At 54.8% G+C, this 16,524-nt stretch overlaps 1 protein-coding gene across 1 annotated transcript in view; it reads right to left on the reverse strand.

Annotated features, from left to right (window-relative positions):
• Window positions 1-16,309, reverse strand: part of ENG (endoglin) — a 32,104-nt gene extending 15,795 nt beyond the window's left edge. Inside the window, exons 1-2 of the mRNA XM_070799286.1 lie at window positions 15,880-16,309; window positions 7,242-7,384 (exon numbers count right to left, since the gene is read on the reverse strand). Coding sequence (XP_070655387.1) covers window positions 7,242-7,384; window positions 15,880-15,946 — 210 coding nt within the window. The 5' untranslated portion in view covers window positions 15,947-16,309. The remainder of the gene's footprint in view (window positions 1-7,241; window positions 7,385-15,879) is intronic.
• Between the last annotated feature and the right edge of the window lie 215 nt (window positions 16,310-16,524).

The raw sequence follows: 16,524 nt of genomic DNA on the forward strand, positions 1-16,524 counted from the left end.
CATTTTACAGATGTAGCAGTTGGGCACAGGGAGGGCCCCTGCCAAAGTGAGTGGTGAAGTCAGACGCCCAGTACCCATCAGCATGGTGCCAGAGTGGGTGCCTGGACCCCTGGGCAGCTCGCCTGGACCGTGTCCTCCCTCTCAACCCTGCCACTCCCCAGACTGCCCCACAGTTCATCACTGTCCAGCCCCATCTGTCTGTCCTCCCCCAGAGGAGTGAAACTCGTGGCCCATGCATGGCGAAGAGATGGGTCCTGTGGTGTTGGAGAAGACTCTTGAGAGTCCCTTGGACTGCAAGGAGATCCAACCAGTCCATTCTGAAGGAGATCAGCCCTGGGATTTCTTTGGAAGGAATGATGCTAAAGCTGAAACTCCAGTACTTTGGCCACCTCATGAGAAGAGTTGACTCATTGGAAAAGACTCTGATGCTGGGAGGGATTGGGGGCAGGAGGAGAAGGGGACGACAGAGGATAAGATGGCTGGATGGCATCACTGACTCGATGGACATGAGTCTGAGTGAACTCGGGGAGTGATGGACAGGGAGGCCTGGCGTGCTGCGATTCATGGGGTCGCAAAGAGCTGGACATGACTGAGCAACTGAACTGAACTGAACTGATGGTTAGGAGGGGCCACGGCTGCTGGGGACAAGGAGAACAATCCCTCCTCTGCCCTGGACGCCCACAGGCTGAGAGCACAGCCCCCGAGGTGGGAGGAAAGAGCCCTGTGACCATCCATGCCTGTTGCCACCCCACAGTAACTGTCCCTGTTTGTGCCTCAGTTTCCCCATCTGCAAAACAGGGATAGGACAGAATGGAAACCAAAACCAAGTGAGGCTCTGGATAAAGGAAGTTAAAGAAGAGAAGTAGAGGTCAGCGTCGGGTCATGCTGAGGGTGAGGGGGTTAAGAGACTGGAACTTCGTGACATCTGTCATGACACTCAGCTCTGCTCCCAGGGCTCGCATACCAATCCCTCCACCCCCTTGTCACCAAGTCCCTCCCTGTAGAGTTAGGAGTTGGGAGGAAGGAGGGTGTGGGCTAAGGCCCAAAGACAGGCAGGCAGGGGCCAGGGCCACGCACCAAGTGAGCCCTGTCGAAAGTCAGGGAGGCTGGAGAGCTGGGCTTCCAGGGGTCTGGGAGCTCCTGGCGCGAGCTCAAAGGCCAGCTAGTTACCAGAAAAACCCAGCCAGGGTTTCCATAGCAAACACTTCCATCCCGTGGCCCTGACTCATCAACACGGTCACTCACACGCAGACTTCCCTCTTTCCTCCCAGCTCCGAGCCCAAAAGTAAAGAAAGGGGCCTGCCTCGTCCCCCATCCCAAGCTCCCAGTCTTCCCCATGGCATCCTGGGAGTTCTGGGAGCTCAGCCGAGGTGGGCAGGCCAGTCACGCCCTCGTCCCCAGCTCTGCAACCTGGGCTGGCCGGGGCCTGCCCAGCCCCTTCCCTGAGCCAGTGGGCGGGAGACCACGTTTCTATTTTTGTGCCTCTGGCCCACAGTTGCCATTGTCGGCCCAGCAGTCAGTGGCGGGAAGGGGGATTTCAGTGGGGAGGCCCTGAGCGCTAGTAGCCACTTATAGAAAGTCGCTTCCAGCAATTCTTCTAGGAGTGGAGCCTCGAGCCTGCCTGCAGCCCCCACCCTCCTAGGGCCAGACTGGAGCCGGCCAGATTGGAGCCGGCCGTCCCTTTGCTCACCCCAGCGGAGCCAGACTTACAGGCAGGGTAGCAGGCGAAGGGCATCAAAGCCAGACGGACCTGAAGTCAAACCTGGGCTCAGTCATTAGCCTGTGACCCTGGGCAGTTACTTCCTGTCTCTGGGCCTCAGCTTCCTGATCTGGAAAATGGGCTGAACGATGTAACTACTTCATAGATTTGTGAGGATTCAGTGAGATTCTGCCTGCAAAGCAGGTGGTCCAACGTCCAACCAAACACATGGCAGCGGATTGGGTTTCTCCACCTGCCATTCCCTCCCCTCTCGCTCATCCAGAGGAGGGCCACAGTTCAGGGGCTGAGGAGGTGGGCATGTGGGCTGGGCAGCTGTTGGCTGGAATTGGGACCAGTCAGGCCTCCCTGCAACAGCCCCTCTCTGGGTCTCAGTCTCCCCATCTGTGTAGGCTCAGTATTATATGGCTCTTTGATTCTGTCTGTCTCCTTGGGGCTCCCAGTGTTTGGCATCTGGGACTTGGTCTCCAGCCAGGTGGCTACAGAATGGGCTTCCAGAACCCCCACGAGAGGCACGCCACTCTCCCCAGCTGAGGGTTCCTGATCAGCCCATGTCATTTCTACTTCCCCAGTTTCTTTGTCTGTCTGGGAGAATAGCACTGGGCCCGGCCTGGGGCTGCTATGCTCTTCATGGGAGACAGGAAAGAAGGCACAACTCTGTCCTCCAGGAGCTTGGCAGAGAACAAGACTAACACCCCCAAACAACCAGTAACACTGCTAACCTCATGGAGGTGGCCAATCAGCAAATGCTTATACACAGTTACATTTCCCCTTCCTTCCAATATTGACCCACCAATCCAACCATCCACCACATCCACCAATCCAACCATCCATCCAACCACCCATCCATCCATCCATCCACCCACCCATCCACCCACCCATCCACCCACCCATCCACCCACCCATCCACCCATCCACCCATCCATCCAACCATCCATCCATCCACCCATCCAACCACCCATCCATCCACCCACCCATCCACCCATCCACCCATCCATCCATCCAACCGTCCATCCATCCACACATCCATCCACCCACCCATCCACCCATCCACCCATCCATCCATCCATCCATCCATCCATCCATCCATCCAACCGTCCATCCATCCACCCATCCAAACACCCATCCATCCACCCACCCATCCACCCATCCATCCATCCAACCGTCCATCCATCCACCCAACCAAACACCCATCCACCCATCCACCCATCCAACCATCCACCCATCTATTTACTCATCCTTACAATTCTGGGACTGACCCTGAGTTGAACACTGGGGATATAGCACTGAGATGCAGGCACAGTACCTGCCCAGTCTGTCTGTCCCCGAGTCCATGTCCTTCCCACCAAGCCTGTCCCTAATATCTGCAAGGCCTGGGACAAGAACACATATGACAGCCCCTAGCCCCAACCCACCCCTCTTCTCTTCACATGGACACATGTGGACAACCATCCTGGATGCCCAAGCTCTGCCATGCTCACCCACAGCCCCCTATAACCTCCCCGCCATTGCTGAGTCCATCACTCAGTACCAGGACTGCTGACACCCACCTCTGCCTCCTCCAGGAGTGGCTCCAGGCAAAGGCCAGGTCTGTTTTCTCTCTGCACCATCGATGCCCACTCTTAGTAACCTCATGTAGCCCTCAGATCTGGGGGAGCTAAACCCAGCCATGCAGTGTCCCCTCTAGAGGAAAGGACAAGAAGGAGCCCCACCAACCCTAGGAGGAGGCTCAGTGCATTTGGGCAGGGAATTCTGGAGTCCTGGGTACACAGGGCAGGGGCTGGGGAGGGATGGCAGAGGGGTGCAACTGGAAAAGGGCCAGAGAGGGGCTACATGTTGTAGGTCCCAGGCAGGGGCCTCTTTGCCTAAGTCTGAGGGCTGCATTGCCTTCCACACCCCTTCCTTCACAGGGTGGCCTAGAGGAGCCTAGGGCCCCCTGCCCTCCCTCTGCCTGAGCAACCTCATCTGCCCCTCTGGCAGGAGGCAATCAGCATCAGAGACCTGTGAGTTCCATCTGCTTGGGGGTGGTGAGGTGGCGTCAGCTCCCTGAGTTTGCCCAGAAGCGGGGTGAATCAGCGGCTGTCTTGGCTGTGCCCTGGCTGCCTGAGGTTTGTTAGGAGGATAGCAGATCAGTGCAGTCGGCCTGACGGGAACCGCTGAGACACCAGGCCGGTTTCCTGTCTCCACGGGTCAGGATGTGACCCCGGGCCCCCTCCCGGAATCCAGGCTCCGGCCTGCCCTTTGGGGACCCAGCGAGATAGAGCCCCTGCCCAGTGGCCCCCTTGTCTGTCTGCAAATGTCCCGAACACACACACACACACCATACACACACACCCTGAACCTCTCTTTCCCGAGGCTCTTGGCCGCCACAGCTCATGTGCCGCCCACCCACAGGAAATCTGAGGATTCAGAGGCCACGCGGGGATGGACGGGAAACTGTTTCTCTGTGCCAGGGTTTGCAGAAGGCAGCCATAGGTCGGGAGGGATTGGGCTGGTTGCTGAGACAGCCTCCACCCACGCCACCGCTGCCAGCTCATGTTTCTTGCCTCTAGGCCTTTGCTCAGGCAATGCCCTTTGCCTGGAATGCCCTTGACGCCCCTCTGTCTGGCTCGATGCTGGGAGTCATTTCCCTACTGCCCCTTCCTTCCACATTCAGTGATCATCCTCCCGGGGCCCACAGCCCCTGGCACCCCCTTCCCTCCACTGCCAAGTCCATCACTCAGTACCAGGGCTTGCCGAGGCCCACCTCTGCCTCTCCTGCGAGTGCCTCCAGGGCCGTGGCTAGTGCTGCTTTGTCTCTTCACCATCAGTGCCGCACACAGGCTGGACACAGAGCAGGCACCTGGCAAGGACTGGTTGTGGGAAACTGTTGGACTGGAGATCCCCTTCTTGGCGGCTGCCTGGTGAGGAAGGTACCTCCCAGGGAAACCACAGTTCTTTCAGTGTTACTGTAGTAGGTCCAATGGGACTGTGGGCTCTCTTGGGACAAGAGAGCCACGAGCATCCAGCTCCAGGAGGCTAGACCTCAGCTGCCCCTCTGCAAGTGCATTCATAGACCCTGCTTCAGCCACCTGGTAGCAGTTGCCTGTGTGGATCCAATTAGTTGAGTGATGTGAAGATGCTCGGTACATTGTAGCATGTCAGGCCGAATGAGAGTATTGACATGAGAGACGTAGATCCCACAGAGGAGATGCTATAAGGACAGGCGCAGCTACTGTAAGTTAAGTAGCGGCTTTCGGCAGAACCATGCTCAGTATGTGGCCTGCATTGCCCCCCTGGATTCTTGCAGCCTCCTTACAAGGTAGTTTTGGTCATCACCCCATGTTTCCTATGGAAAGCCAAGGCTTGGAGACATGGCCCAGGGTCACGCCCCTATAAGGGGTGAGGTTCAGTTCAAAGACAATCTTGCTTCAGAGCCCATGTTCTTGACCTTCCAGGTCACATAGCAATACATTCATTCATTCATTCATTTGTATACACAGTCACTGGTGCACATCAGGCCCCGGGCCAGATGCAACTACTCCATGACTCTTTGGTGAGTCCCTGAGCCCAAGAAATGTGTGTCTGCTGTTGGAGCCTGGAGAGAAGGAGCCCCCCGCCTGCCCAGTGTGATATGAGATGCTGGCCAGTGGTGGATGCAGAACTGGGTCCCCCATCTCCCAAACCCCAGCGCTTTCCATCACCCCCTCAAACAAACAGGCTCAACAGTCCTGGAGCCTACAGCCTGGCTCCTTGAGTTAAAAGCTGGACACTCCATGGACTGAGTTCTCTGGTAGAGGCAGAAAGTGACAAGGAGATTCTGTTGTCATGAGTTTAGGATGACAGGTTACAGCAGCATCTTGTCATGCACCTAAAAATCCTCCAACAACTGTCACTGTTCACAGGATGAAGACCAGGCCGCTTGCTGTGGCAACTGGGCCTTGTCAATCTCCCCAGCTGTGCCCCGAGGAGAAATGGATGCTCACGCTACAGCAAGCCATGTGATGCTGACCCCAAACGAGGCCCGCCTCCCTGCCTGTGCGTTCACTCTGTCCACTCACTGCGTCCTCGGTTCAGCCCCACAGCCTCCTTCAGTCTGTGAGCTCTGGCCATCCTTAGCGTTCTTGCAATCTCCTGGAAGCCCTGCCTAACCCCATAGCAGCCCTGTGCTCCCTGAGAAAGCTCCAGTCACCTGGGTCCTGGCTGGCTGTCTGCACATGTTTCCCATGGCCCTGGGTTCTTGGCCAGGAGCCTTCTCTGACTCTGGCCCGCGGCTGAGTGATTGGGGCTGGGCGCATCCCAGCCACCCAGGTGAGGCGCCGAGACCTGAATATCCGAACAAAAAAAATGAACTCGCAGAGGGCAATCTCATTTTCCCTATCATTACCAAACTTGAAAAAAAAAAATTACAATGGCTATCAAAAGCACATAACGTGTTTGGCTCTATCTGGAGCTTGGGGATTATCAAGGCCCACAGTCCTCGTGGCAGGCAGGGTGGTGGGGAGCAGGGCCCCCCGATATTGGTGGTCTGGGCACCATCTTATCACTGCACTAATGCAGGGCAGCCTAACAGTTTCAGGGACCATAAGTTCACCCCAAGCTGACACCACTAAATCGCTATCAGGACCTGAGGCTGCATGGGCCAGGTGTGGTCATCAGCCCAGGAGGGCCAGGTGCCCCCTGAACACAGATCCACTGGGGAATCCAGGGGACGGCCTAGTTTGGAGTCTCCAGGGATCTAGTGAACTTGGACCTCAGACATATTGCTTCACCTTTCTTGGCCTGCCATGGGTCCCTCCTCTGAAAAATGGGGAGACAGACCCCTGACAGATGGGCCCTCAAGAGGCTTAATACATGTAAGGTGCTTAATTCTGTTCCCAACACTTAGTAGGCCTAGCACAGTACCTAGCACACAGTAAGTGCTCAATAAATGTGTTATTAGTATCAGGAGGGACCTAGACAAACTCGTGGTGGGTCTTCTTGGTAAGGGGAGGAGAGTCTCAGAGATGACGTCATCAGTTTCCAGACCCTGACCCGGTCATAGGAGTTTGATGAGTGATATTCCAGGGAGGGAAGCACTTTCTCAAGGTCAAGGCTGCCAGAAGCAAAGCCGTATCCACTGAGAAGAAGTGAGCTCCCCATCACCGGAGGTGCACAAACAACCACTCGCCTGGCTTTTTTCCGCTCCTCTGCTGGCCAAACCCAGCCCTTCCCACCTGGGTCTTGTGCGGTTTGGGGATTATCAAGGCCCACAGTCCTTGTGGCAGGCAGCGTGGTGAGGAGCAGGCCACTCCCCCCGATATTGGTGGTCTGGGCACTGTCTTATCACTGCACAAGTGCAGGGCAACCTAACGGTTTCAGGGACCACAAGAAGAAGATTACCACCAGAAATGCCTCTGCTGACAAGCCCTGTGAGATGCCCATGTACTATCCTGGCAGAATCCCTGGTGAGGACTCAGCCCACTACCCCAGGGACTGAGTCCTCAACTCATTGGCCCTGGACCATCCTCTGGGTCCCCACCCGACCCTGCCATCGGGCACTCACCCCTAGGAACGTCAAGAAGAGGACGTGGACTTCTAGGGTGGCATCGGGGATCTGAGCCACACAACCCTCAGAAACCTGGCTCGTTACGTATGTCACCTCGGAGTCCACAGGCTGTAGGTCACAGTAGACTGCTTCTGCAAGACCTGTGGGAGATCACAGTGGGGAGAGGGACAAGTTAAGAACAAGGTGGTGACAACTGCTCCCACTTTCCGAATGCCTACTGGATGCTTGGCACTGTTTAAGGTCTTTCTTACATCTTCACAGCTACTTTCCAAGGTGTGTGTGTATATGTGTGTGTGTGTGTGTGTGTGTGTGTGTGCGCTTGGTCACTCAGTCGTGTCTGACTCATTGCGACCCCGTGGAGCCTGCCCGGCTCCTCTGCCCATGGAATTTTCCAGGCAAGAATACTGGAGAGGGGTGTCATTTCCTCCTCCAGGGGATCTTCCCAACCCAAGGTAGATATCATCACATTCATTCCACAGATGAAGAAACTGAGCCTCAGAAATGAAAAATCTCTTACCTGAGGTCCCAGTGCTAGTAAGTATAGGGTCAACAGATAAAATGCAGGACGTCCAAATTTGAATAAATAATACGTATTTAAAGTATAAGCATATCCCAAACATTGCATGGGGTATACTTAGACTAAAAATTTTTCAGTGTTTATCTGAAATTAAAATTTCACTGGGCATCCTATATTTTCATTTGCTACATGCGGCAACGCTAATGGTGTGGCAGGGCCCACATGTACACGCACCCAAGCCTCTCGGCTGGTTCGCTCCAAAGGATCAGGAGGCAAAACTTCCCCTCGTGAGCCTCAAGGAGGTTTGAGAGTCTCCTGGCCCCAGCGGAGAGAGCGAGTCCAGGTTCAGAGGGCAGGGCCGGAGTAGGCCGCAGAGCCTGCTGCCCGGAAACGCAGGTCCTGAGGGAAGGGAATGGAATTTCACCCCGACCCAGCAGAGGAGGAAGAGGAAATGAGGCCCCTACACCTCGTCTGAAGGAATGTGCCAGGGAAGGGGGGGGCTCCGGAGGAGGGAAGGAGGACAGAGAAGGGGAGACTGTTTGGAAGTTTGTGTCTCCATCTTGTCGCGCTCACTTCCTGTTTTCTTGGAGATCAAAGATGGGCGCGGAGGGCCTGGCCGCACGTCCAGCCGACGCCAGCCCAGAGGATGGGGGGAGGGAGGCTTCTTCCGAATCCCGGGCTATTGGTCTGGCTTTGGCTTAACCCGGTCTCTTTGCCCAACTTTCCACTGGTTGGCTCAGGACCCCCAGAGGTCAGAGAAGGACATAAGATGGCCGCCCCACACCCCCCCACACACCACCCGCCAGCAACCACTTGGGAAGGATAAGTTCAGGACAAGAACGTTTGGCTTAGAAGTCCTCGCCCTGGCCCTGTCCTGTGTGCCAGGGACCCCAGAGTGCCTGTGGAATAGGGCATTTGAAAGCCAGGGTCCCTGGAACCAGGCTGACCTGGGTTTGTGTCTGAGGAGGCCCAACGCTTACTAGCCTATGTGGCTTTGGTGAACTACTTCACTTTGGGCTTCGGTGTCCTCACTGGTAAAAGGACACTAAGAATAGAATCCACAAAACCATACAGGTGACTGAGAGGACTCCATGAGACAAGGCGTATGGCTGTTTGTTGCTGTTTTTACTTTTTGGCCCCACCGCACAGCCTGTAGGGTCTTAGCTCCCCAATCAGGGATCGAACCTGCACTTCCTACGGTGGAAGCACAGAGTCTTAACCGCTGGACAGCAGAGGTCATTCTTCTGATTTTAATTCTTTGATTGACTCTGGCCATTGGAAAAGAACAGTTGGTCCCAGGTGGGTGGTGAAGTGCTGGGACAGGACAGCTTGCAGGCGCGGGGCCTCAGAGAGGGAGGTCACTGGTGTTTCAGGCTCATCTAGACTCAAGGGCTGGTACCTTTTGCTGCTGTCCCCACTACTTGGGGACCCACCAAGCCCCTCAGTGCTCCCCACATTCCCCCTGACCCTGTCAGTGAGCACAGGCTTCTTGGCTGTTGCTTAGTCCTCCTGTAGAGATGGGAGACTGCAGTCCAGAGATGCAGGATGTCCAGAGTCACACAGCACACACAGCTGACCGGGCTGGGTTCAGACCTACCTCTCCCCTCGCAGTCTGGGGTCTGGTCTGCAGATTAGCCCAGCGCCTTCCTCCTTCCTTCAGACTTTCCCTGACCCCTCCCCAGACTTCCAGGAACCCCAGTTCCTCCCAGATCGCTGGGGCCGCCTGGGGCCACCTCCTCCATGCCGTCAGCGGGAGAGGCCACAGGCCTGGCCATTATGTAATGATCAGATAACAGGCCAGGCTGGGAGATCAGATAAGAGGTCCATTTATTTTGGGGCCTTTTCGAGTCCTGGCCGCCCCCACCCCGCAGACGAGAATGGGGAGACAGGAGGGAGTGTGACGCCCGGGGCCTGTCTCCCGGAGCCGGAGGCGGGCCCAGACAAAGCTGAAAACAATCCCCTGGCACCAAGGGAAACTCCTGGGACCTGGGTTGGAGGAGGCGCCGCTGGGGGCCCGGGTGACCGGGTGAGTGAGAGACCCAGCACTGGGGAGCCACCACTCCAGCCCTGTCTGCTCCCTCTCCTGCCCCACCCACGAGCGCACAGCCACCTCAGGGCTTTCCAAATGGCCACCCCAAGCACCTAGGGAGGCCAAGAGCGTAACGGTCAGCAAAACCAGCTCTGGAGCTGGACGGTATGAGCAAAATCCCAGCTCTGCCTCTTGGACAGCTGGTCAGCATGAGCAAGAGCCTAACTTCTCTGAGCCTCAGCTTCCCCCTTTGCAAGACAGCTGCCATCATGTTTCCTGGGCATCAGGGACTATTTAGAGGCTTTGCATGAGTACATTCATTTGATGCGTGCAGCAATCCTACAAGATGGGGACTGTTATTATGACCATTTGACACAGGGGGACACCAAAGAGTAGGGAGAGGCAAGAATTTGGAAAAGATCCTGATGCTGGAAAGATTGAGGGCGAACAGGAGAAGAGGCTGACAGAGGACGAGATGGTTGGATGGGATCACCAACTCAATGAACGTGAATTTGAGAAAACTCCAGGAGATAGTGAAGGACAAGGAAGCCTGGCGTGCTGCAGTTCTTGGGGTTGCAAAGAGTTGGACATGACTGAGCAGCTGAACAACCACAGCAAGAATTTGCCTGAGGGTACCCAGCTGTTAAGCGGCAGGGTTCATACTGGAACCCAGACCGTCCAGCTCTAGCACCCAGCACCCACTGCACAGGCTGTGTTAGCTGCATGAGGTAACCCGTGTACAGATCCTGGTATGCAGTAAGTGTTCTGGACACAGAGGCCGTGATCATTCTATGAAACCAGGGCAGGTCCTCTTTGACAGAGGTCTTTTCTGCTTTTTCTCTTCTTCAGTCACCCAGTCACCCTTTGCTCCTTTCAGGATCCAACCACGGCCTCAAAGATTTCCCTGCGTCCAGCCCAACCACTGCTCCCTGGGCCTGGCCACCAGCAAGACCTCAGCACTCCTTTCCCCAGTCTGTCCTGGGCTGCTGATGTCTCTGGCTTAAGGCCACCCTCCACAGCCTGGAGTGGAGTTAAAAAGTACCAGGATCCAGGACTTCCCTGGTGGTCCAGCGGCTAAGACTCTGAGCCCCCAGTGCAGGGGGCCCAGGTTTGATCCCTGGTCAGGGAACTAGATCTCACCTGCCGCAATTAAGAGTTCCCATGCCACAATTAAAGATCCCACCTGCTGCAATTAAAAAAAATTTTTAAAATAAAGTGTGGGGATCAAGAGATGTTGAAGTTTCAGATCCTGATTCTGCTTCTTTCCAGCTTCCTTTCCATGCCTCAGTGCTATTATTTGTAAAATGGAGTGGTCATAGTCAAAATACCTTCCTCAGTGAGTTGATGGAAACATTGGTAAATTGACCCATGCATGGTGCTAAGCAGGATTCCTGCTCAGGAACTGGCAGTCTCTGTCAGTTATTTATGTCCATCAGGGGGGATGTGAACGTTTTCATCAAACATACCTTGTTCCTTGCCCTTTCTGTGCCCTCTCCCTGAACACTGCTTTTCAACTCCTATTCATCCTTCAAAACCCTGTGGGGAAAATCTCATCAGAACCCATCCAGCTGTGCTCTAGGTGAGAGACCCACTATAGGTGCAGGAAAGAAACCTAATGTGTGGGGTGAGATCATTTGGCAACAGAGAACCTCACTGTCTTCCCCAAGGCACTATGGTGTATGGTTAGGTCCCAGGCTCGAGCTCCTGTTACTCATTTCTGAGCTGTGTTACTCAGGCAAATTCCTTCACCTGCCAGCACCCTAGAATTCTCAGCTGTGAACTGGGGCTAATAGGAGAGCCTGCTTCATCGGGCTTTTGTGCAGGTTAAGTCTGATAGTACACATAATAGGCCTAGAGCAGTGGTCTGGCCTTAATCTCCACCTTTGTCACAAGTATTAAAGTCAGTTTAGCCCTGGATGAGGGTTCTCTTTAGCCTCCAGAGCTGATGCCCCAAAGCTGGGGTTGGAGCTAGAAGAAGGGGCTCCAGAACCAGGACGATCAGTATTCCAAGCCTCCCACAGCCACCCAGGCCACCTATGGTACAAGGAAAAGAAGTTGAGTTCAATAGACAGCTTGGATCTGTCACTAGTCCTGAGCCTTGATTTCCTCATCCATAATCTGGGTATAGAGACAAAGGGCTGCCTGATGCACTGGAGACACAGAAGAGGCGGCCCCTCCCGCTCACCCTGATTCCTCATTAGGCCCTTTGTCCTCCAAGGGTCCAGCACTGACCTAAAGGTGCCCATAAGAAATTGAGATAGATTCTTTCTCTCCCTCTGGGGTTTAGTGTTACCAACTATCTGGCCGAAGTGAGAACCTTAATTAATGGTCCTGCCCTCACTGTCCCAGGGAACCCCTGTCTCCTGGTTCACACAGCTCCTGCTCCAACCTACCTTTCCTCCTGGCAAACAAGAAGCTGCCCCGAATGCAGACTCTAGGGATGGATATCTGTAGGCTGTGTCCTGCATCCCTAGCCCCTTCTCAGGGGTCAGGGCTGGGGAGACCCTCACGCAGGTGGCCAGCAGCTCAGGGGATGCCAAGTCACACCTCTACCCTGTCTTTCAGCAAGCCCTTACCCACACTTAGGAAACACTCTTTGATTCCAGCCACCCCGCATGGGCCACGAACCCCAGCACCTCCACTTCTGGGACTCTATCCAAGTGAAATACTCCAAAATACAGGAAAAGATGCATGTACCAAAAACGTGCTTGGAAGTGGTATTTATAACTGGTCCCCAAGGGGAAACCACCTAAGTATTCAACAACAAAGGATTCATTAGGGAAATGATGAGATGGCACGTTTAAGGGAGAGAATATTCTAGAACCACAATGGCATGATCATGGAGTCCACATGACAACATAGAAAACTTCTGGGACATAAAAAGTGTACGTAAGATTTCCAAGTTTGATCCACTTGCATTGAAAAATGCTAGACAATAGCCAGTAAGAAAGACACCAGCATGCTAACAAGGCCCAAATTAATAGAAGGAGCTGGGAGGTCATTTCCCCCATTCTTATCTATTTTCTTTGAGGAGCAGACTCTAGTGACTATATGGTTAAATTGCTTTAAAAAAAATCTACATATTTGCTCTTAAAAGAAATTCCAACATGACAGGAAAGGATGTTTTAGAAAGTGAAGATCCTCTAGAAGAACCTGGTGCTAAAGAGCAGTGACATTGGGGTTTTCTTTGTGCATATGGTACATTGCATATGTGCTCAATCGTGTCTGACTCTGCAACCCCCTGGACTGTAGCCCTCCAGGCTCCTTTGTCCATGGGATTCTCCAGGCAAGAATACTGGAGTGGGTTGCCATTTCCTTCTCCAGGGGATATTCCCAGCCCAGGGATCAAACCCAAGTCTGCTGTCTCCTGCATTTGGCCGGCAGTTTCTTTTACTGGCTGAGCCACTTGGGAAGCTCAGAGCGTGTGTTACTGCTATTTTATTCTTATAGAACTGGAGTCAGTACTGTACGAGCATCTGACAGTGTGTCCCAGACAGATGTCCACAACAGTGTAGATCTGGGAATAGCTTTTTCTTGGTAACCGCTATGTGAGATTCCAGTACATAGTCAGCCATGTCATGGAGCCCAGGCTGGTGGACACTGCCTGGCTTTTGTTACAGGTACCTACGGACCATACATCCTTACTGAGTTGGGCAAGTACGGCCTTGGGGCTGACTTCTGAAGGCAAGGATGTTACATAAGTTAGGGTTTTGAAAGATTCTGCCAAGTTGTGTTCCCAGAAGGCTGGATTCATCTGGGGACCTGTTTTGGTCCAATTTTGACCCCCCTCAGCTTGAATGAGGATGCCTGGGTCACTAGCACCCACACCCCCTCCCCTGGCGTGGAGATCTGGCTTCCACATCCTGGTCCTGGTCCTGGTCCCCATCTGCCCTCCATGGGCCTCAGTTTACCAGCCAGTAACTGAGCTGGGTTGGATGGGTTTGGAATGCCCTTGAGCCCTATGCTCAAGGGGTGCCCTTTGAAAGATTCTGCCAAGTTGTGTTCCCAGAAGGCTGGATCCATCTGGGGACCTGTTTTGATCCTATTTTGACTGCTGGTGTGCCAGCACCTTCCAGCAGGAGCAGATTAATACGTTATCAGGAGTTTTTCCAACTGGCTCTTAAACACAGCCATAATTAAAAATTAAATTTTATAAGCTTATAATTAAATAAATCACATATTTTATGTGCAATATATATCAAATGTACACTATTGTATTGAAAGTCATAAACCCCTAATTATTTTATTCCGCTTATATTATCTGTGTTCTTGAGGTTATCTATGTCTGTCATATCTGGGTGGTGGAAATAGTAGATAAAGCTTTATTATGGTGCAGCCGCCCCAACTCCAAGTCTGCTGAGTTGATAGCTTGAAATCAGCTGGGTGGGAACATTGACACCATGAATATTAACAAACATTAACCCCCCCTGCCCTCACCCACCTCTCCCAACCCACTGTTGACTCTTTGCCAGCATACCACTGCCTTCCATCCTATAAAACCCGACCCTAAAGAGCTGCTAGGGTCTTTCTCTGATGACCTAGAGGAAGAGAGTGTTATCAAACTAGAAAGTGGGGGAGGCTGGAGAAAGGCAAGATGGCCGGGGGCCTATCGTGGAGTTCAGGTACAGCTTCTGTCGGAACTGTGTGAACTCAGCAGGTCAGAACCTCCACTTCCCCTCCTGTAAAATGGGGTGATAGAGACAGCCGTCTTGGAAGATAATTGGGAGCTTATGGAGAGCAGCTGCCATATCACTCCCTGATCAGGACCAAGTGATCCTGTGGCTCAAAGGAGCCACAGGCCTGGGGCGAAACCCTGCTGGATCACTTAATGTCTTAGACTCGGTTTCCTGTATTGTCAGTGAGGCAGTGGGAAGAGCTTAGAGACCCAGGATTAGGGACCTTAAAATGCCTTGGCTGGAGTTAGGGGCTTCCCTGATGGCTCAGTGTTAAAGAACCTGCCTGCAAAGCAAGAGACAGAGAGAGACGCAGATTCGATCCCTGACTAGGGAAGATCCCCTGGAGAAGGAAATGGCAACCCACTCCAGTATGCTTGCCTGGAGAAATCCCGTGGACAGAAGAGCCTGGCGGGCTATAGTCCACGTGGTCGCAAAGAATCAGATACGACTGAGTGACTAAATAACAATAACGACAGGGTAGGGCAGGGAGGGGGTGATCATCATTGCTTCTGTTCCCATTCTCACCCCCCTCCCCTACCCCTTAAGGAGGTCCTGGATGTGCCCGAGGTGAGGGGGTGTCCACAGGGCCTTCTGGGGGCTTCAAATAAATGAGGGGCAGGGCACAGAGAGGCCCAAGGAGAGTGGCATGAGGGGCCGGGGTCCCCGACTCCTCGCTAACTCTCGTCTGGTCATTTCAAAAGGTCGCAGAGGCCATGACCACCTGGAGAAGCCCCCGGGCTGAACCCCTAGTCTGGGCTGTGCCCCTATTCTGCACACTTCTTGGGTATAAGCGGAGGGAGCACCCAGTCAGAAGGGTTCTGGGAGCCGCTCACAGGCCCCGGGGAAGGTGAAGGAGGAGGAATGTAATCATAAAACCACAACAAACAGAAACCAGCTTGCCACTGACTTTCCCCGAGGGGGCTTCTCTTATCACCCTCTACTCGCCTCAGCGGCCGAAGGCAGTCCCCCAATATCACACCACGAGGAAACACAACAGGGGATCTGAACCCAGAGCCCAGGTTCTGACTCTGAGACCGTGCACCCTCCCATCCCACCCATGCCTCAGATGAGGAACTTAAGGCCCAGAGAGGGTAGGGGACTCGCCAGGGGCTGCACAGCACTCTAGGACCTGGGCTTCCTGGGGAGAAACTGGACGTAGCTGGAGGCCAGAGCTAAGGTAAATAACTCATCACTGTTTGCCCGAGTCATTTAGGATGGAAAGTTCTTCATCCTGCCAAACCGGGACGTTTGGTCACCCTGTGACATCTGTCTCAGGTGGTCCAGAACCCTCCCGACCCCAGGACAGCTCCACTGGGCGCGAATTGGGACAGAGGGAGGAGGCCGGGAACACTCGGGGCCTGGTCTGTGCCCTGGGGGCCCAGTCACCCCCTCCCCGGGTCCCTGGACACCTACTTGTGGGGCCGAGGCTGCACACGACCAGCAGCAGGGCCATGGCCTGGCAGAGCACGCCGCGGTCCATGCTGTCCTTCCGGGGGTCTGCGTGCGGGGCCTTATCCGGTGTCCAGGGGCAGGGCTGCGGACGGGCGCGGGGGCCGGCGTGGGCTCTCGCAGGGACCCAAGGGCAGCAGGCAGCTGGAGCGACGGCGTCCCTGCTCCAGCCTTCTGAGGTGGCGGCCGAGGGGTCAGGAGAAGCGGGCACGGGAGCGTGGGGCCAGGCCAGGGGGTTGCTGGGCCAGCCTTAAGCGGTGAGAGGCTGCAGAGCTTCTGTGGACGGTGGCAGTGGCGACTGCAGTCCTGGCCTGTGGATACAGATGGAGGCTGGGGTCTGACCGTCAGCTATGGGGAGCTCCGGCTCATCCAGCCTGGCCCGGGGAGGCAGGAAATGCGCTTCCTTAGAGAAGGGGCCGGGCCAGGCGGCCTGCCAGGCGGGGAGAGGAAGTGCCACGGGCTTTGTCGCTGGGTGGGGGGCCCTGGGGCGGGGGTGTTTGTGTGTGGGGGGGGAGGCAGTGGGGTGGGAGGACCCAGGCTCCAGGTTCGTTTCCCCACATACCCCACCCTCCCATCCCACCCTCTCCAACGGCTGGCTAGTGGGGTGCA

This window comes from Bos indicus, chromosome 11 (assembly GCF_029378745.1).
Source record: "Bos indicus isolate NIAB-ARS_2022 breed Sahiwal x Tharparkar chromosome 11, NIAB-ARS_B.indTharparkar_mat_pri_1.0, whole genome shotgun sequence".
NCBI classification, from domain to species: domain Eukaryota; kingdom Metazoa; phylum Chordata; class Mammalia; order Artiodactyla; family Bovidae; genus Bos; species Bos indicus.